The 21,337-nt window shown below is 38.0% G+C and overlaps 1 protein-coding gene across 2 annotated transcripts in view; it reads right to left on the bottom strand.

The window, feature by feature from the left end:
• EPB41L4A (erythrocyte membrane protein band 4.1 like 4A) overlaps positions 1-21,337 on the bottom strand; it is a 264,990-nt gene that overhangs the window by 82,332 nt on the left and 161,321 nt on the right. For both annotated transcript variants that reach the window (XM_078005099.1, XM_001101426.5), the window contains 4 exons: positions 20,733-20,853; positions 18,313-18,400; positions 15,743-15,831; positions 15,082-15,145 (listed from right to left, as the gene is read on the bottom strand). In XM_078005099.1, coding sequence (XP_077861225.1) covers positions 15,082-15,145; positions 15,743-15,831; positions 18,313-18,400; positions 20,733-20,853 — 362 coding nt within the window. The remainder of the gene's footprint in view (positions 1-15,081; positions 15,146-15,742; positions 15,832-18,312; positions 18,401-20,732; positions 20,854-21,337) is intronic.

Here is a 21,337-nt window from a genome sequence, read left to right on the forward strand (position 1 = left end):
GAAGAGAGTTAGAGCCTTGCTCTGGATTAGAGACTCTGGCTTAAGGGAATGCTGCAGCTTGTTGGATCTTCTATCCAGACCACTCAAACTTTCTCCAAATCAGAATAAGACTGTTTTGTTTCTTACTATTTTTGTGTTCACTAGAGTAGTTCTCCAAATTTCCTTCAAGAATTTTTTTCTTTGCATTCACAACTTGGCTAACTGGCACAAGGGGCCTAGCTTTCAGCCTATCTCACCCTTCAAGATGACTTCCTCACTAAGCTTAATCATTTCTAGCATTTGATTTCAAATCACAGATGCACAACTATTCCTTTCAGTTGAACACTTAGAGGTTATTGTAGGGTTATTAACTAACCTAATTTCAATATAACTGTGTCTTGGAAAATAGGGAGGCCTAAGGAGAGGGAGAGAGACAGGGAATGGCCAGTCTGTGAAGCAGTCAGAACATACACATCATTTATGAATTAAGATCACCATCTTACATAGATGCAGTTTATGGCACCCCAAAACAATTACAACAGTAACATCAAAGATCACTGATCACAGATCACTACTGAAGCGGCTACACTGTCCAGTGTATATACCTTGGGGTTCATTGTCATGCACTGAGAAAAAATTCAGGACATGGACACATGTGGGTAGGTTAAGGAGTGAAAAGTTTAATAGACAGAAGAAAGGAGGGAGGAAAGCAGCTCCCTGAGAAAGACAAAGAGACATCTGAAAAAGGGGGGAGGCCATGGACCACAGCAGATTTTATAGGCAGGCTGGAGAAGGCGGTGCTTAATTCATGTAGGGCTCACAGAATGGCTTCATCAGATATGATGTCTACATAGTGCGCAGGGAAGGCTGGTCACCCTACCCTAATCTTCTTATGCAAATGGGCTTTCCAGTTGATCTGCGCCATTTTGTCTGCTCCTTTATAGTACGTGTGGCTGGCAGAGAAGGGAAGATGGACCCACCATTTTGAAAATATCTTGTCCTTAGCTCCTGCCAGCACCCACCTGTGCAAGCTCCTAGCTTTCAGGGTGCTCTATGTTAGAAAATGATTCGGGACTGCTTTTCATTAAAAAGAAAAGCCTTACCGAGGAGGACTCCCATGCCCATGTTATCTACCTAAGTAATTCCTTCTTAGCTCCTGTATCATTATAACATATATAATAATAATGAAAAAGTTTGAAATACTATTGCAAGAATTACCAAAATGTGACACAGTGACACGAAGTGAGCATATGCTGTTGGAAAAAAGCTACCAACAGATTGACAGGGTTGCCACAAATCTTCAATTTGTTAAAAAAAACACAGTATCTGCAAAGCACAATAAAGTGAAGTGCAAAAAAACAAGATATGCCTGTAATTCTAATTTTGCAGAAAATACTACTTATATTTTAAGTAACTGAATAGAAAACTAAGCAAAACACAATATGAGTGCTAACATAATAAACCACAAGCTCTGTGAAGTTATATACTTGCTAATTTAATTTCAAAGCTACAAACCAAACTCAAGTCTCAAATGAAGCAAATGCCTCTGAAATGAGGTTTCTATGCACTCATAAACACAAAACGATCAATGCAAAAGAATAATTGAAATGATTTGTCTCCTACTTTTAATAAGGACAGAACATTTATGTGTATAAAATTTCTCCCAAGTCCAACTTGAAAAATGCTTCCCAACTTAGGAGTTTGTCAGATGAAGAGATATGATGGAAACCACACCAACATACACACATTACAGCAAGGCTAGCTGTAATTCCAAAACCTTGTCTGGTGGAGGAAGAAAGTTAGGAAAATTTTCAGGTTTCTGGTTTGGGTGCTACTAAAATATAGCAAGTGGAAAAAATGGGCATTTGGATGACAAGGGAAGAGACATTAAGTTCAGGTTAAGATATTTTGATTTTGAGGTCCCCATGGGACACCTAGAGGGCCAATAAGGACGCAGGTGCAGAGAGCCAGAGAGAGGGGACATCTACTCACACAGGTGATCTCACCATGTGAACAAGACGGCTCAGGGAGAGCGCACAGAACGGATGAAGGTGGAATCACTGCAAAGATGCTCCTGAAGGTGGAGTGAGAGAGTCCAAATATACCAGGAAACAGTGTCAGACAGGCTGGGAAGAGAGACAACTCTCAAGTGACCCAGAAAGGTCAAATCGAGTTTGAACAGAGGTTACCACATTTCACGGTAAGAAATCTTCCAAGGCCTTTGTGAAGGGGGTAGGGATTATACAATTAGAGGTGAGGAAGAAAAGTCAGTGAATTCAGAAAGTGTTTTCCTTAACAGCAAAAGAAACTGCTGGCAGAGCTGGAAAAGCGGACGCACAGGAAATCACAAAAGCTCCTCTGGGCAGGGAGGGAAAATCCAGGCTTTTGTCAGAAGATACGAGCCCTTAGAGAGAGATTTTTTTTTTCTTGTACTTTTCTTTTTTTAAATATCCAGTCATGCATTGTATAAGGATGTCATGGTCAATGATGGATCGCATATACAACAGCGGTTCCTTAAGATTATAAAACGCATTTTAACTGTGCCTTTTCTGTGTTTAGATATGTTTGGATACACAAACACTTACCGTAGTGTTTCAATTGCCTGCAGTATTCAGCACAGTACCATGCTGTACAGGTTGGCAGCCTAGCAGCAATAGGCTATACTGTATAGCCTAGGTATTGTGAAAGGAAATTAAATTTGGGGACCCCAAACTCATTTAGCTAAAGGGAAAATTCAAGCTGGGAACTGGGTCATGCAAACCTGCGTCTCCTTTTTGGTTCCTAAATAAGATTGCTACAAGATGAAAAGCTACATGCCTCCCCCGTATTTTTCCCACAAGGAAATTCCTACTGAGCTGTTAAAACTTTACCATGGCAATGCAAATTGATAGCTTTATCTCTACAGGTACAGTCACCCCAGACACAAATGCATTATCTGACTGTTCCCTTACCCTATTTCGTCTGTGTTAGCTGACGTAAAATGCAGATTCTCCGCATTTTTCCTCTGCCCCTTTTGTGTCATCCTATGTAAGAAAAAAAAATGTAGATTCACTGAGGCAGACAAAAGCATGAATGGCTATTTTTCCCTACCTCCCTCCTACATGAAAACTGTGTGCTTCTCAACATCCCATCTATGGCCCTTTAAATGTGGAGCTCTCAAAATCATCTTTGGAGAAACGCATAGACCTGTCTCCCTGGCATGTCCTTAACGTTGGCAAATAAATCTAAAATGATTGAGACTTGTCTCATTATTTTCCTCGACTGTCAGTGTGTAGTAGGCTAGACCAGCTAGGTTTGTATAAAAATATTCTATGATGTACACACAATGACAAAATCGCCTAATGACTTGTTTCTCAGAACATATCCCTGTCATTGACACATGTATAACATGTACGTGGTATAAATGGCAAAGTTATCAAAGTGGGTATACACTGACAACTCAATCTCCCTCCCACCACTGTCCCCAATTCCCTTCCCCAGAGGCAATCATTACTCTAAGGGGTGGGTGTTTTTAAGGGCACTGAATTATCCTAAAATAGAATGTACAAGTTATTCATTTAAAATAAGTCTGCTTGTGAATGCATTCTATCAAGATAAATTGTTAAGGTAAAGAGAAGACCAGGAGAGGCTACCCCTGCCCCTCTCCCACTACGTCCTTCCTTACTACGTAGACCCACCATTTCCCTGTGCCTTTCAACAATGGAAGTACTGTGTGTGGCAGGACATACTGAGAATTACCACCTACTAGAAATGATGGCTGAGAATGACTTCTCTGTGACATAGACATTTTTAGGTTTTTAGCAAAACAATCCAAAATGAGGTATAATTTAAGTAAATAAAAATATCAAAGTTTATTTAATTACATGCTTCCAAAGACTTCCAAGACTTTCGGAATTTGCTGATATAATACAGGTCCTGAATTCTTTCAAATGATGGAATTGGGGGTTTGAGTCAGGTTTACCTAGGGATCCATGGGTCTTCCAAAAGTCTTGGAAGGAGAAGCAAAGTATTCCGTCTTAAAATAAAACAAAGTCTCCTCTAAATTTCAAACTTTTCTTAGTCTGGTTTTCAACTTTTTTCATCAGGTAGGTGACTGTATCCTTTTACTTTTCAAGTAGAGACCTGGTCACAGGATGCCTAATTTTTAGTAATTTTTTAAAAAACTACCATCGCTTAAGGAAAGGATAAAAGATATTTCAAATCCAACCAGAATTCAGTTTTTCTCAAGTTTCCTTGGGTACAAATATATTAAAGGATCAAAAGCACCTCCCCACTGGCTTCCTAATTATTTCTGCCAAGTACAAACGACAAGTATGAACTCATTCTCCACTTATAGTGAGCTTTAGGACAAGCTGCCTATTTTTTATCCTGTTCCTGGCAGAATGATCCAAATACTAAAAGGAGGCTTAACATAATTGAAACAGGAGCCAGGTATTCTGAATAAATTCTGTGTACTTTTGCCATGTACAGTAACTGCTGGCATGAATTCCACTGCCATGGCATTTCAAATATCTCTTTCCACCACTCTCACTTACCAAACCTTTTCCAGATAAACATGGCCAATTAGCACATTTCTACTCATTCACACAAAGATGAACAGCTGCTTAATTAAAGAAGTTCATTCCAATCTCCTACTAAAATACTTTAGCCAAGAATCCAATGCTCGCTTTTTGTAAAATTACTCAAATACCTTCATAGCTTTGGTCATTTCATACCAGAAGCAAAGCTATATTCTCTGAAACTATTTCTTTTTACTTCATAAACCAATCAAGCTTGAGTCACTTGTAAGTCCAGTATCACGTAGATATTACTGCCTCATGGGTCTCTAGGTAAACCTGACTCAAACCTCCAATTCCATCATTTGTAAGAATTTAGGACCTGTATTATATTAACAAATTCCCAACCTAACTCCCTCTGGTCTTCCCAGTTTCTTTTCCCATTTTGGCTGACTATGTCTCTCTTGGCAAGCTTAAAGAAAAAATCTACTTTCGCCTAGCTTCTTCTAAGGGTACTGGGATTCCTGACAGGATCACTGAAGGGCTCACACTGCCAGCAGCACACCCACTTATTCTGCCTGGGCCTAGTCCCATTTCACTGCCTCTCTTAAGCCTGTATTCTTGACACAAGAATGCAATCCTGTACTCTGACAGGTTCCTCCCTGTTTCTGTTTTGGGAAACAGCCACAACTGGACAGTCTGCCTTCCCCAGGCTCCCTAAAATTATGGGTATGAATACCTTTCTTAATCCCATTATAAACCTGGCTCACATCCAAGGTCACATCAGAAGTAACCCACGATACACGGTGTAGGTCATCACTGAAGAGCAAAAGAGATGAGTACTTCTAAGGAGAGTAAAATGCAATCACTATATAAATACCTGAAGGTCTACAGCAGAGAGGTTTCCTACTGATGTTCCACAGAGGTGGGGGGAGAGGCTACAAAGAAGTGTGACTATTACAAGTCTAAAGTACTGTGAGATTTTTGCTTTTTTCTTTCTATCCAATTCACACAAGATTTACATTAACTCGCAATCATTAACTGAGTTTAGGTTCCAGGGAGAGAAACAAAAATAGTCAGACGGCTGGAAGCAAATGACTAAAATAACTTTCTTCTTAATTACTGATCATGCAAAGGAAGGCAAGTAGTCGAACTGCAATCTTTATTCTCCAACTGGAAATAGATACCAAAGAAAGCTTATAAAATTTTAAGTCTTTTGAAAAATTTTATCTTTCTAAATGGTGAAACTGACTGTCGTTTTAAAAATTAAACGATGTTGGTATACATGATATCCTGGGCACAATATCTGTTTTAATGACTTTCCTCATATTTTTTCATGCTCTCTTTTCTAGGCATCCTGAGTTTAAACCTGGCTAATGAATTGAGGGTGAGTCCTGCAACAAAATTCACCAATTTTGTCATTACTTGGAAAAGGAAGTCAGAAGGAAATTTTAGACACTGAATAAAACACGATCTTATTCTTTCCAGTCTTTACACGATGCTCCCCAAAGAGTGTTTCTTACAACACTAGGGTCTTGCAATATTGGCATAGAGGGGTTCTTTGCTCAGATAAGTATGGGAAACACTGGGCTAAACACTCAGACCTTTAATGCGCTAATATATACTGTGAATCTCCAAGAGCTGGTAAGGTTGTAGGTTGTTTTAATGTATTTGAGCAAAGAACTTTCTTTCAGGGAAGTGTATGGTAAGTACATACTCCAGTTTAAAAAATATTGCACTATAAACAACCCTCTACACATACATACACACACACATTTTTTAAAAAAATTGAAATGCATGTAATATGGTTACATATTTTTTAATGGAAACATCATTGTGCATTTCACACGGCACTTGAAGAATAAAATTAATTTCCATTTCTGCATGTATATTTCACAGTGTAAGAACAAAAACAGCAAAATATTCTAGTACTCTTATCAGCTACGTGGGTTACATTTCAAAACATATGCTAAATGTGAAAACCATCTTACCCATTTTACAGATGAATAAGTTGATTCTTGATAATTGTATACAACTCTAGATCATAGAAGCATAAATTAGAATTGAATAAGATGTATTAGATTACATTGCTTCTCCTCTTTTTTCTTTTCCTCCAAAACTTCCAAAAGAGAGAATATGAGCCAGAACATAGAAAATATTTACATCGTATTCCAGTAAACCTTGAAAATTATCATGTTGAGTTTATTCTTATTATTTGAAGGAATTCACAGATATGAACATAGAAGTCCAAATGGATTTTTCTGTGTGCCCGTTACATGTCCAACTTTGCACTAGGTGCTTGTAACTTCACAGCAGCTTCATAAGAGATATTATCATCCTCACTTTACAGATCAGGAAATGTAGTTAAATGTTGTTCAGTGAACTGCCCACAGTTAGTGAGCGAGAGACCTGGACTTAAAACATTTATTTGATCACATGTCTAACAGTCCATCACTAAATCTGAAAGATTCCAAATCAAACTGTCATGTGGCATCAGGACCCAATTATTACTAACAGCCACACTTAAGAATAGTTGGGGAAAATATTAAATCTATAGTTCCAGGACTTCTATACATTGTAGTTGGAGACACAAAGTGGTACAACTATGAGTGAAGCAGGGGCATACGGCAATACCAAACAGAACTACATACGCACTTACCACTGTGACCGAGCAATCCCTCTACTGGGAATTGAACCTGTAGACATCCCTCCAAAAACATGTACACACAAAATTACTGAATGAAGAAAAATGTGTGACTGTAAAATATTGAAAACTTTTTCTAAATATTCAAGTGTAAGAGATTGGTTGAATAAACTATGTTACATACATTCAATAGAGCGCTATGTACAAAATAATGAGAAAGCTCTCAATGAACTGATATAGAATAATTTCTAGGAGATATTACTAAGTGGGGAAAAACCCCCAACACAGTACAAAAGCCCATACAGTATGCTACCTTTTAGGAAAGAAACAATGAAGAAAAAAAATGTGTATCTTTACAAAAAGAAACACAGGGAGGATTAACTACAAAACACTGAAGTTGGTTACCTACAAGGAAGCATGGCAGAACAGGATGGAAGGAAAATGGGATTTTTGGTGATAATTCTCTGAGTCTTTGAGTAATTTTGATTTTTGAAAGCAAGTTAACCTTCTACATATTAAAAAATAAAATTAAACAAGAATGTGAAGGAGAGGGAGCTATAACTAAAAACAACCTGAAACAATAAACCTAAGTAGATTTCCAATGAATACATGAGCACAGGAATGAAGAAGGAAGACATGAATGGTGAGAAGGAGGGAAGGGAAGGGAGGACCAATCCAAGTAAATTTTGAACACAGTATTTGACTCTTAGGCCCTCTGTCTTGGCAAAGTGGTGCATATGGATGAAAGAACAGCAAACAATTGTCCATTTTAGTGGTCTGACCAAAGCAATTCTGAAACTATGTGGTATGTGTTATAGAACTGAGCAAATGAGTAAATGTGTGCTTTTTTGGAAGCCAAGATTCTCATGGCCAAAGAAAGGACATACAAATAAAAAATGAGGGAGGGTAAGGAAGAACCCTGTAGTTATGGACAGGAACTGGAGGTATGCTGTGAACTCATGATTTCTAAGCTATGTATCAATATGTGTATGCTTATATGCACATGTGTACATGTATTTCTATTTCTATATATGTGTGTTAGGGTCTATGTGTGTGTATATGCATGCATCTATTCCCTAGCTCTGTCAACTGAAAAGGCCAAGAAGCAAAGTCACCCTAGTAGCAACGACCACACCTAGCACCCAGATCTAGACCATTTCCCAGTAGAAGGAACCAGAGCTCCTTGGAAGAATGGTTGACACTCAAGGTAGGGGCAGGGCTGATACAACATGCACCTGAAATATACTACAGCAAAAAAAGAAGATATTTGCCCTGAAATGATGGGCGGGGGGTGGGCGGCAGATCCAAAAGGCAGAGGAGTCAGATTGAAGGGGTTCCCATTAACCAAATCTGAACAGCAAAATAGTTAGGTACCTATGTGAACTAATGCAAGAACATAAAACCAAATATCAGGTGTTCTCACTTGTAAGTAAGTAGGAAATAAACACTGAATACACATGAACATGAAGACGGAAACAACAGAAACTGGGGACTACTGCATGGGGGAGGCATGGGCTGAAGAACCACCTGTTGGGTACCATGCTCACGGCCTGGATGATGCAATGATTAGGACCCCAAGCCTCACCGTCACACAATACACCCATGTAACAAACCTGCATATGTACCCTTTAACCTATAATAAAAGTTGAAAGTATTAAAAATAAATAGGTATGCGATATATTTTAAACCATTGAAAAAATAGGAGTTAATAATTACTGACAATAGATAAATAAAAGGGAGAGAAGGCAGAGCTCTTGCTTCAGTGGAATGCTGAGGGCTAACTCATAAATGTGGAGGGAGTAGAGAGCTAGAAAAAAATCAGCATTTTGCAACCATCTTAGTAGAAGACTGGATCAGGCAAGAATCCTCAATGAATGCTAAATTTATAGAGAATTTTAAAGAGGAACTGGGTATTTACATTGATTTAAATATCTCCCCACAGACTACTTATTAGTTGCCAGAGAGAAGCAGGAACTACACAGCAGAGAAATCAGGCAACACCGTAATGAGTGTCAAACTTAACAGCCAACGAGGGACAGGTGGTCACCATGTGCCCCCAGATGAGACACCTGAGAAGGACACTATTTCACCTATGCAGCTGTACATCTAGGAATGCATAACCTCAGTCTAATCACAAGGAAACAGTTGAAAAACATGAAACAAGAAACTCTCTGTTTTAAAACAGTGGAGTATAACTGTATTCTTTTAAAATGTCAATGTTATAAAAGATAACAAAATGCTATGAAAGTGTTCCACATTAAAGGAAGTTATCTGTATTCTATACCATAGGGGGGAAATGCTAAAAAGGACATTATTAGGTCAACCAACAAAATTGGAATATGGAAGCTAGATGGTAAAAGTATTATATCATTATTAATGTATTAAGTTGTTAACTATACTGTGGTTACATGAGAATATCCCTATTCTTAGGAAATACACAATTACATATTTATAGTCTATGACATACGTAACTTACTCTCAAGCTCTTCTAAAGAAAATGGCCTGTGTGTGTACAGTGAGAAAGAAGCACAAATAACAAAGGAAGTGAAGTAAAACATTAACCATAAGTGATTCTAGGTAACAGTAAATGAATATGTTCTTTTTAATATTTTAATTTTTACAACTTTTCAAATAAATTTTAAATTATTTTCAAATAAAAATACTTTTTAAAAATCTATAGTACCATTTAAAATGTGAAAGGAACCCCTGGCTTAACGTGAGACCTCTTGCACTTGTTGACAAACAGTGATGACTCCTGGCCATCACGGCTTCCCGTGTACTCTCCTTAAAGCAAGCCCAAGAGTTCCGCCAAGTGGATCTCATTACTCACAGCCAGAGTTGCCAGGAAACTTTTGGTTCTACATCCTGTCACACGGGGTAACTTTAGCTGAGGTTAGTTTCCTGAGGTATTATATACAAAAGTAAGCACAGCAGCATTTATTCATCCTTTCATTTATTTCACAAGTGTGCTTACTACAGGCCGAATTCTGGGCTTAGTCCTGTGTTAGGAATTACATCTTCCTCTTGTTGCCAAAACCAATGAATTCCAGTATTATCCTAAATTCCTATTTTCCACAAAAACAATGAATCTGCTACCAATCAGAAACAATTTAACCCCCTAAATGCTTCCCAAATCTGCCCACTTCTTTCCATCTTTGCAGTGAGTCCCCTCTTGTATCCCCTTGATCATATCTCCTACCCTGTTTGCCCCTGTGCTCACGTCTGTGGAATGTTCCACCCTGCAGCCAAGTGTGCTTTCTGAAACGCACATCTGATCATGGAGGGTGAAGTCCAGAGTTAATGTAACACCCAATTTCCCCGCAAGTCCTCAATCCATTCTCAAGTGTTGACTCTGAGCTCATGCCCACAGGTAAGAGAGGCCCTCCTCTGAGAAGGGTCAGGCTGAACCAGGTAGTGCACTGGAACCACCCACCTTCTTTAGGTCTTCTACCCTACATCTCCAGAGGAAATGGGCAGACATGGAAACCCAATCATCATTCCCTTCCCAATCGACTGGACCAATTCTCACGATGCTCCTTATCTCTGTGTATCTCAGTCACCCCCAAATAATGCTCAGCACACCCCCTTGCCTCTTTCTTCATCACTACCCAACTCCTGAAACCCTTGCTTTGTGCCCTCCAGAATTCATGACCTCTCATCAGCAAACCCCCTCGCTCCTCAGTCTGTTCTCTCCTATGTCCTTCACCTTCCTGCACTAGGAGACACCCGCTATCCCTGAAGACCCTGTTTCCACTGCAGCCCTCAAGGGATGGCTGTGTCTTCTGTCTCCACTGTTCTTGCATCTCTGAACCTAAAAGTGGGGAGGATCCTCCCTGCTCCACATTGCTGCTTTCAGACCATTCTCTTTCCTCCCCTCTAAAACTCCCAGCTTTGGATCTCATCAGCTGATGAAATTCTGCAATCTTTCATGGTGGGTGTCATCCTTAAAGTCATCCTCTTCATATCTTGATGTTGGCACAGTACCTGCCAGCTATATTTCTATTGATTCCCCTTGTGCCAAAAATCCTCCAAAGAGTTGTCCACACTCACCTTCTCCAATTCTTATCTTCCTGTTACTTCTCTTACAGGTTTTTCTTAATGAATATGCATCAATTTATTTGTTCATTCTCCTGTTAATGGAATTCTGGGTTAATTTCTTTTTCTGACTTTTATGTAAGTGCTGCACAGAACCCCTCTCTAGGGTACACATACCTAAGAGGGGAACTGTTGGGTTGAAACTCACTCTTCCAATCCACTGAAACTCATCTTCTCAATGATCTCCTACATTCCTAAATTCAGTGGCCCATTCTCAGCCCTTACCCTATATGACATATCAACATCATTTGACACATGCTTAATACGTGACTTTTACTTGGCATTCAGGATAATTAGTGTTCCTTCTACCTCACTGGCTGATTCTTTTCAGCCTCCTTTGCTGGTTCTCTCTCTTCTTTTCTCATTTATACTCATTTTCCCAGTGATTTCAGGTAGTCTCATGGCTTCAAAAACTAGCAGATGGCAATGATTCTCAAATTTATATATTCCGCTCAGATTCTGGTACTGAATTCCAGGCTCACATAGCTCACTTCTTATTTAATATATCCACTTGTATGTCTAAAAACATCTCAAATTCAACACGTTCAGAACGGGACTCCTGATCTGCCTCCTCAAGCCTGCTCTATCCATAACCTTCCCCACTTCGCCTGATGGTAGCTCTATCTTTCCTGCTTCGCAGGTCAAACTCGTGTAAGTGACCAGGACTCCTCTCACATCTGCCCACATTCAGGAAACCCTGGTGGTAAAATCCATAATCCAACAGCTTCTCTGCATTTTGACTGTTGTCACCTTGATCCACTGAGATACAGACACTATCATCTCTTGCCCGGATTTTGAAATAAGCCTAAGTTGCTGAATGAGTAAACAAGGAGCAGTCTTAGTTCTCAAGGTATTCAGTGAAAATCAACCATCTGATAATAAACTTAAAAGAATTTCAACACCTAGTAAAAAACACATATTCCTAAAACCAAGAACTAACACATAGTGATAAAATAGTAGTGATATTTTCATTAAAACAGAAAGCCAATCAAGGATGCCTTATACTGCTATATCACTTAGTACCCTTCTAGAAGTTCGGACTAACACTATAAAGTGTGAAACATAAACAGTAGAATTGAAGGAATAAATTATTTTCATTTGCAAGTGATATACCTATAAAAATTTATGAGAATCAAATTAAGAACTCTCAGCTGGAATACAAGAATTCAACAAAATGACTAGATCTGAGATAAACAAATAAAATTCCATGGCTTTCACTTCTCCTAGCAAAAACCAGTTAGAAGAAATAACAGAAAGAAAAGATTGCATCCACAATAGCAAGAAAAAAAGTAAAACACATAAAAAGAAAACTTATCAAACACCATGCAGGAACATATGAATAAACTTAACAAAAAAGGGAAAATTCTTATGATACAATATAAAATACAAAAGCAGGTACAAAACCACATAGGAGATAATCTACATTTATGTACATACACATTCACACTGACAGGGTGAAATCTAGAAGCAACTGTATCAAAATATTAATAATCATTACCTCTGAGTGTTAGGATAATGAGTAATTTTAGTTTTCTCCTTTGCAGGGTATTTTCTGGATTTTCTATAGTGAACATGTACGATCTTTATACTAAAAGTTTAGTTTCTTGTACAAAATTATGTAAATAACGATACTTATTTGGAAGCTTAATGCATGAAAGTATCTCTGAATTTGGCCTAAATGCAATGACCATACTAAGTCTGACCAGACCAGCAAACCAGCAGAATAAGCATTTCAACCATTCTTCATGCTGAATGTGATTACTGTTCCAAGTGATGGGTTTTAAGGGGCTTTTAAATTCAATTTGTGAGTACGGTTAGGCCTCCATAATAATCAACCTAATTCAACCATTATGTAAATCACTGCCTCACAGAGAGGTACCCTGGTGGAGATAGAGAAAAGACCCACAAGCAAGAATACTTAGGACATAGAATGCTTTGACTATTAATGTGATACTTAATAGCAATTTAAAAAACCCTTTAATTCAAGCCTCTGAGTTATGTGACCTGCTTTGTCACCTTATTAAAGATACTGACATTGAGCTTAATGACCTAGAAGTGTGCAGTGCCTTGGGTCTCCCCAGACATCCATTTCATCTCAAAGCTGGGGAAGGAATGAGGTGAGGATGGGAGACACCTGAGCTGAGTACGAAGGAAACAGGGTCATTCGATGGACACTGTCATTTGAAAAATAACACGATGATATCAATTTTGTTGCTGTTGTTTTTGCCTAATCATGAAGAAGTCCAAGAAGATAGAAGTTCAGATTAGCTGGGACTTTGCCAAATATTTATCCTGAGACAGTAGTAGACATATATTTTAAGGCACTGTAATAATAACATGAAAGTCATTCACCAGAGGACCTCACTCACAAAAATAGCTTATAAGGAAAGAATACTTTGAATAATAGTAATGTTTCCATAAAAGTCTTTTGATTATCATATTCTGCTAAAAAAACTTGAAACATTATATTCAAATATATTTAACAGAGCTTATTCCTTGCATTATTATTATTTAGATGAATTATTATTCATGTGAACGTAATGAATGGCAACATATGGAGAAAACTACAAAACCCTCCTAATTAGCTACTCTACTTTTTGAGTGATTTTAATTCAGTCTTACATTATAATGCACATCTTTTAAAACTGAGATGTCTAATCAGGAGCTGAAGAACACATTGGATTTCCTCCAAACTAGACCATAAGACAACTATACGGCTTCTGTACTATCATTTCTTCAAAAATCTGGAATTTTACTTCCTTACAAGTTGTTAAAACTAATTTCAAAATCCAATTTTAATTGTATCAGTAAATGGCAGCATGCCATATAGTTCAGGATGAAATAATGTTTTTTTCCTATTAGGAGAACAAAGAGTAGCACCAGGTTTTCTGATTTGGCAGCACACAGTATCTCAGTGCATCAGTTCAATGATCATTCAACAGATACTTATGAAGTACCTACTACATGTGAGGCACTCTGCCAAATGCCATGCCCAAATGTAGCTGCAGCTCTACTATTCCTGTCTCAATGTGTGCATGCTTAAGCACCAATTTACTTTTCTTTAATCAAGAAAATCAATTAAACTCCACTTAGTTTTTGTTCTGCACAAAGTTAGTATCAAAGAGACAGAAGGGTAGATTCTCCTATATCATGTTTTCACTCATGTATCCCATAATATATGGCTTACAGTAGTAGCATTTCAAGGAAGCATTATTTTCACAGGTAGATCAAAAGGAAGCTTTCACATCCTTGCCTTCTTTCGACCATTTTTCTCAAATATACCCGTCAAGGCATGAAAGCACATCCAGTCACTGACAAGTTTTGTGCCCATTACCCAAATACTCCCAGAGGACACTGCCAAGTTGCAAAGCAAAGGCCGGCATTTTTACATTCTCCCTTGAAAGCATCCAGAATTTCCATCTGGTTTGTCTATCACACTCAATGAGGGAAAGAGCAGAAGTGAGACTCCCAAAACGTTGTTTAATTTACATTAGAGCAAAATTAGAACACATTTTGGCAGTCCTGAATGCAGGCTATACCCTTCTGATTATAACTCCTACCTTCTACCCTCCCAGAGAGTACTGGAAAGCAAATTACACTAATAACAATGATCATCTCCTATTCTCTCCTCTGCCTTAGAAAGGTTTTGCTTTCCTTTGCTAAATCTAAAATGCCCATTTCTCCATTACTCTCTCATTCATTTCTATTCACTTCCCTTTACTTCCTTGAGAAGTTGTGATGTGAGTTAATTAACCTGGCTCCATGTGGAAGCAGCTGAAGAAAATATTCTTCACAATGTCTTTTAAGCTATAAATGAACACAGAAGACATCCCCCTTCTAATTTAAGCTAAGGGCTTGGAAACTTACATCTTTTCCCAGTACTCTGAGTTCAAACTGAGTCTCCTTGAAGTGAACCTTTGTAATCCGAGGCCTAAAAAACAAAGCAGATGTTGTTGTTGCTGTTTTTAAGTATTAACCTTTCAGAAAATCAGGGAAGTGTCCAGTGGAAAAAGACTGCTGAATACTGGCTCCTTGATATACTGCTCCATACCCAGTACATACAGGGACAGAGAGAGTTCCCCATAAACCCTAATGCAAACTCCATTCTCACTGTCCTATGCTTTTCCACTAAATGCACAATGACCTTGGAATCCCCAGATTGTGGCAGTGCCGCCTTCCCAAACGCAGTGCAGGGTCACAGGCTTCCCAGTGTCTCCAAATCATCCCCATTTGGAGCTAAAAGTCAGAATAGTCCTGGATCCACAGCCCATCAGCACATACTGAAATGGGTGAGAAATCCTACTACACATAGTTCCCATGGAAAAGAGAGTCTAGAATCACAGTGTCTGAAATTTACAGAGAAAACATATACTGAGGTGCAATAGGAGAAAACTCACATCCAATTTCACTCATTTATTTACCAACCACTGGAAAAATACCTGTTTCTTTTCCCCAACTCTTTCACTGACAAAGGAGTCCCATAAGCCCAAAACATAGAATGCCAACTCTGTTCTCAAGCCATACCTACCAGAAATACTTCCCCACTTGCTTTTTATTCTTGTAGACAACAACACCAACTGGAGTTAATCCTAAGAAATACTCAGACTTGTTTTCTCCCTGCAAAAGCAAACATATGCCTATAATCACATATTCACATAAAATCTCTTTGTCAAACTATAATTGACCATACAAATATAATTTGTTGTAATATTGGATTTAATTTTTGAAAGACATCAGCCTAGAAAGCTAGATACACTATGATAGTAGCTAACTTGTTGCTTATTTTTTCAAAGTTTTAAAAGAAACTTTGTTAGTGTTCTTCATACTTGCTACTTCAGTTCATTAAAATGAGCCTGGACTACCAGTGACTTACCCAACTTTCCTTACACAGTGGTGTTCAACACTAGCAGCATATTAACTGGAATCACTCTGCAGCTTAAAATGCTGATGCCTGGGCACTACCAGAAACAGTTAAATCAGAATCTCTAATGAAGAGGCCAAAGTAGCAGGAAAAAACACAGGACTCCCAGGTGATACTCCTGTGCAGTCAAAGACTGAGAACCACTGGCTTCTATCAAGGGTGCTTTTCAAATGGCTTGATTTATCTCTGATGTGGACAATCATGAAACCCACTTCGTCCCCACCCCAATTCTCTCTAGAAAGTTTAGGCAGTCACTAGCAGACACACACTTGAATTTTCTGAAGTCTCCATCATGTTTCTTCCTACTTCCACCTATAACTTTAAGACTGCTCAAAAATGTAAAAGTATAATCTCTTCTGGTAAAGACTAGAGAACCCTTATTTTCAGGCAATCATAAATCCAAATTTTAAAATAGGATATTAAAATGAAAAAGTCACAGAGTGGGTACCAACGACATGCACAGAACTGTTTGTGATAATATTATTTCTACTCTAAGATAAACGGTAACCTGCAAAATTATATTCACAAAGAACATAAAGCAACACATTTGGAAGAATACTTGTCGATGCCCACTTTTCAGTTCTTAAAGTTCAAATCTTAAAGGAATCCACTGAAGAATCTAATAAATCTAGCTCATTTGCCATAAATTTCTACCATCAACAAAGGTGATTTCTAATTAGGAAAACATTATACAAATGTAGAAGTATTTCACAGAAGACTCTCTTTATAAATTTCCTATAGAATGTTTTCTTTTAAAAACTGAAAAACCTAACAAGATTAATGTAGCTAAAGGGAGGGAAGGGAAAACAATAATGATTCTACAGTTTTAGCAGTATAAGGACAGTGCTACGAAGCATTTAATGACCTAACGAAATTGGAATATAATATATCAGGGAACTACTTCTTCCCCCATATCTATAGCTTTTATTGCCACATTAAACAGGAGTGCTTCTAACTGTAAAAATAATAAGAGATTGTTTCTTCTTGGAGGAAATGCTAATGAGCAAAAGACATGCACAAAATGAATGCATGAGTGTTATTTGCACTAGAGAAACTTTTATTAGGGTTCTTTAAAAACTGAGTTCCATAATCCAATTGATTTAAAAAAAATCAGTCTATAAATACTCTTCAGCAATTCATTTCCTATAAAGAATAAAGTACCTGGCTCATTTTCTCAAATAAAATTTAACTACTGCTACTGACACTCCTCTTAATTCAAAGACAAAGGCATTCTAATCTCATTGGCATAGAATAATCATTTGGTAGCCTAAAAGAAGTAGCTCAAAGGTTAAAACCCAGATCCGGAACACTCAGTGCAGATTCAGTGTAATTGCTCACTGACTACCATTCAGCAAGTTTTCATAAACCACTGAAAAAAATCTGCAAAAATATTTCTACTTATGCAATGATACCTATAGGTGGTAACCCTCATATTAACAGAATCAGCAGTAGTTGCGACTGGCCTATTGCCTAATGCCTACTTTATCTGGCAAGTGACTGTATTTATGTTTTGCTGCCATAAAATCTATTTTTTGAAAAGTCCCCCTGTTTTCTGTCTAATACAGTCAATTATACACCTTTTTGTTTGTTTGTTTGTTTGTTTGAGATGGAGTCTTGCTCTGTTGCCAGGCTGGAGTGCAGGGGCACGATCTCAGCTCACTGCAGTCTCTGCTTCCCAGGTTCAAGCCATTCTCCTGTCTCAGCCTCCCGAGTAGCTGGGATTACAGGCACCCGCGACCACGCCAGCTAATTTTTGTATTTTTAGTAGAGACAGGGTTTTGCCATGTTGACCAGGCTGGTCTCAAACTGCTGACCTCAGGTGATCTGCTCACCTCGGTCTCCCCAAGTGCTGGGACTACAGGTGTGAGCCACCGCGCCCGGCCTATACATCACTTTTATATTGTTTTGATGTTTAGCTAAGCCCTTTGGATATGTTATCCAGATTGTGTTTTCAAGCCCACTTAATTGTTTTCTACACATGGAAATATAATCACAGATTTTTATGCAAAACTCATTAGGGTTTAATCCACACAAGAGCTGCTTTGTGTTAGAAAAACATAGATAAAAAAGTATCATCTGCTTGCTAAACAACAGAACTGCAACTTTCCTTTGGGAGTCTCAGTGACTTTTTAAGAAAAATGTCATCAGCTTAAAATATTTTGTGTTATGTTACTCACATAGACGGGATGGAGGTCAACGCCATACATCTCCAGGGATTTGGCAGTCCTCAAGTAATTCAGCTCAGCCTCACAAGGAGCCTGACCCCTATACCCAGCACAAAAACAAAGAGCCTTATTTTATAGCAGCTACTGCACTTTCAGGGATGCAAACTATCTTCACTGTATTCACTGGGAAAACAAATAATACTTTCTACTAATGCAAACATAAGTCCTTGTATTTCAAGAAGGCCTTTGCTTCTTGGTGACAAAATTTTATACTCTGAAGTGATACCTACATTAATTTCCTTTACCAAATCCATTCTGGCTCATTATAGCCTATCCCCTATGTCCCAGCATATATTAAAAATTCTCATCAGAAACCCCTAAAGAGGTTATTGAGAACATAAGCACTCAAATTAAACAGCATCCCCTTCACAAACGGTAAAATGTCTCTGTGCAGCAGCAGTTCTCCATCCAAAGCAAAGGGAGCCAGAGCAGTGGTCGGTAGGAGGAAGAGAATGGGGCCGCCACCACCCAACTGGGGTCATATCAAGATCTCCTGAGCACATGTGTAGTTTGAAAATACATTGATTAACATACAGAGATTGTAAAAATGCTTGTCATTTTCTTAATACAGAGTACAGAATTCTTCCCAAAATCTTCATTGGTGGTAATATAAAGAAAACAGCATTCATTTCTGATGAGCGTGAACATCAGCCTGAAATCTGCACAGAAGGGTTAAACATGCATGTGCAAGCGAGTGTGTGTGTGTGAGACAGAGACAGAGAGAGAGAGAGATTGAGATTTTAATAGATAATCAAAGGAGGTCAAATCTTAAAAATTAAGAAATCCTGCAGTGACATATTTCATTTCAGCCACAATGCACTGGAAAACCACCAACATACCATACTTTCGAAATCCAAGAAGAATGTTCATCAAATTAGACACACCACACTTTGATCAAGCTTTATTCTTAGAAATAACAGTCACACTGTCAACACTAGCATGTAAAACACATGAGAGCCTTTACCCAAAGCTCCTTGATAATTTCAGTATATAACTGTGCTTTGAAACCCCTAGTAGAATCAGTACTCTCAGAATGTGCCAAACACACTGCCCTTCCTAACATTATAACAAGCACTCTCTGAGCATCTACTTCAGCAAAATCTGAAAATGAAGGACTCTGCAATCAGGTTGGAGAGCCTTCTAGTGCATGCTAATACAACATAGAGGGCCTCTTTCTCTGATTGCAATTCAGCAGCTGACTTCTGCTTCTACACTCACTGAAACAGATCCTTTAGGCAAACATTTTTTTGTGACCAGATTAATTCTACATTTTTTCTTTCTTTCTTTCTTTTTTTTTTTTTTCTGAGATGGAGTTTTGCTCTTGTTACCCAGGCTGGAGTGCAATAGCGCAATCTCGACTCACTGCAACCTCCACCTCCCAGGGTTCAAGTGATTCTCCAGCCTCAGCCTCCCAAGTAACTGGGATTACAGGCACATGCCACCACGCCCAGCTAATTTTTGTATTTTTAGTAGAGACAGGGTTTCACCATTTTGGCCAGGCTGTTCTCAAACTCCTGACCTGAGGTGATCTTCCTGCCTCAGCCTCCCAAAGTGCCGGGATTACAGGTGTGAGCCACCATGCCCAGCCATTTTTTTTTTCCTTAACTATAATAGATCTGAAACCAAGCATATTTAAGAGGGAGTGTTACATAACAGGGAATAAAGCAATGTGGTGTAAAGAATTTAACCAAAATAACTATAATGAAATTATAAATTCAATGCTATAGGCCATGAATTGAAAATCCTACTAGGGGAATGTGTCTACTCTCAGAAATGCATGTGGTGTTAACACAATACCCTCAAAGGTTCCACACTGGCATCATCACTATTTCCAGACTCATTGCTATGGCCTGAACAGGACTTGGCTTATAACTGTGAAGAACTGGGATACTTCAGACAGAGGAAACATTGAAGAATATATTAATGCATTTATGGTTAAAAATTGTTGTGATTAAAAATTATATTTATAGCTGAAAGATTAATTTCACAAGATCCTGGTGACCGAAAAAAAAAAAGACTGCAAAATCTAGTATTTACAGAATGATTCCACTATGTAATATCATAAATACATGAACCTATGTACGACAGATTTTCTCTACGGGAAATTGTACATAGAAAGAGATGTCTGAAAGGCCATTGACCAAAAACATGGTAACTTTACATATTGAAATTACTTTCTCCTTTACACTTTTTAAATTACTGAAGTTTTCAGTGAGCATTTTAGAGTTAAAAGTAGTTAAACTATACAAAGAGGAGTATTAGAATATTAAATGCACAGGTGAAGAATTTATCATTCTAGAAACTTTTCTTATGAATATCAGAAGATGATGACTGATGGATGATGCCATAAGACACAGTGTCATGATTCTTACATTAGAGTTTTATGAATCCTTTCTATGGCTTCTTCAAGTTCTTCCTTCTGGTCAGGAACAAACCGGTACTCAGATACATATCCTGTAGTATGCTTATATGGGTCATAATCTCCAAGCTCCGCTAAGAAAGAAAGATATCATAGATTTTTCCATTTCAGAAAAATAGTCCTTAAAATACAGAAATAAAATATTCCTAACATGCTTAAACATTTTTTCAAATGTCTTATTAAAATTCACATATAAGACAACTAAATAATTTTACTAATACAACTCTGATGAGCATATATGGATGGTAGCAACAAATTCTGGACTTAAAAACAGAAGTTCTATATTTTTGCATTCCCAAAGACTATAATTATATCACCGTTTTTACTTCAATTACTCTTAACAATGTATGTGAAGTAAAATGTTGTAAACAGCATTTCAAGTACAAACACTAGAAATGCTGGAAGTGAAAAACACTCATGACCTCAATATATCCTCTCAGACAATGACACCAAGAAATAGTACATGTGATTCAATACATCTTTGCCTGATCATGGGAATGCAATACAATGCTGTACATATCCCATTACAATTTACACAAAGAAGCAAAATGATAGCAG

The sequence above is a fragment of the Macaca mulatta genome, chromosome 6, assembly GCF_049350105.2.
Source record: "Macaca mulatta isolate MMU2019108-1 chromosome 6, T2T-MMU8v2.0, whole genome shotgun sequence".
Classification (NCBI taxonomy): Eukaryota; Metazoa; Chordata; class Mammalia; order Primates; family Cercopithecidae; genus Macaca; species Macaca mulatta.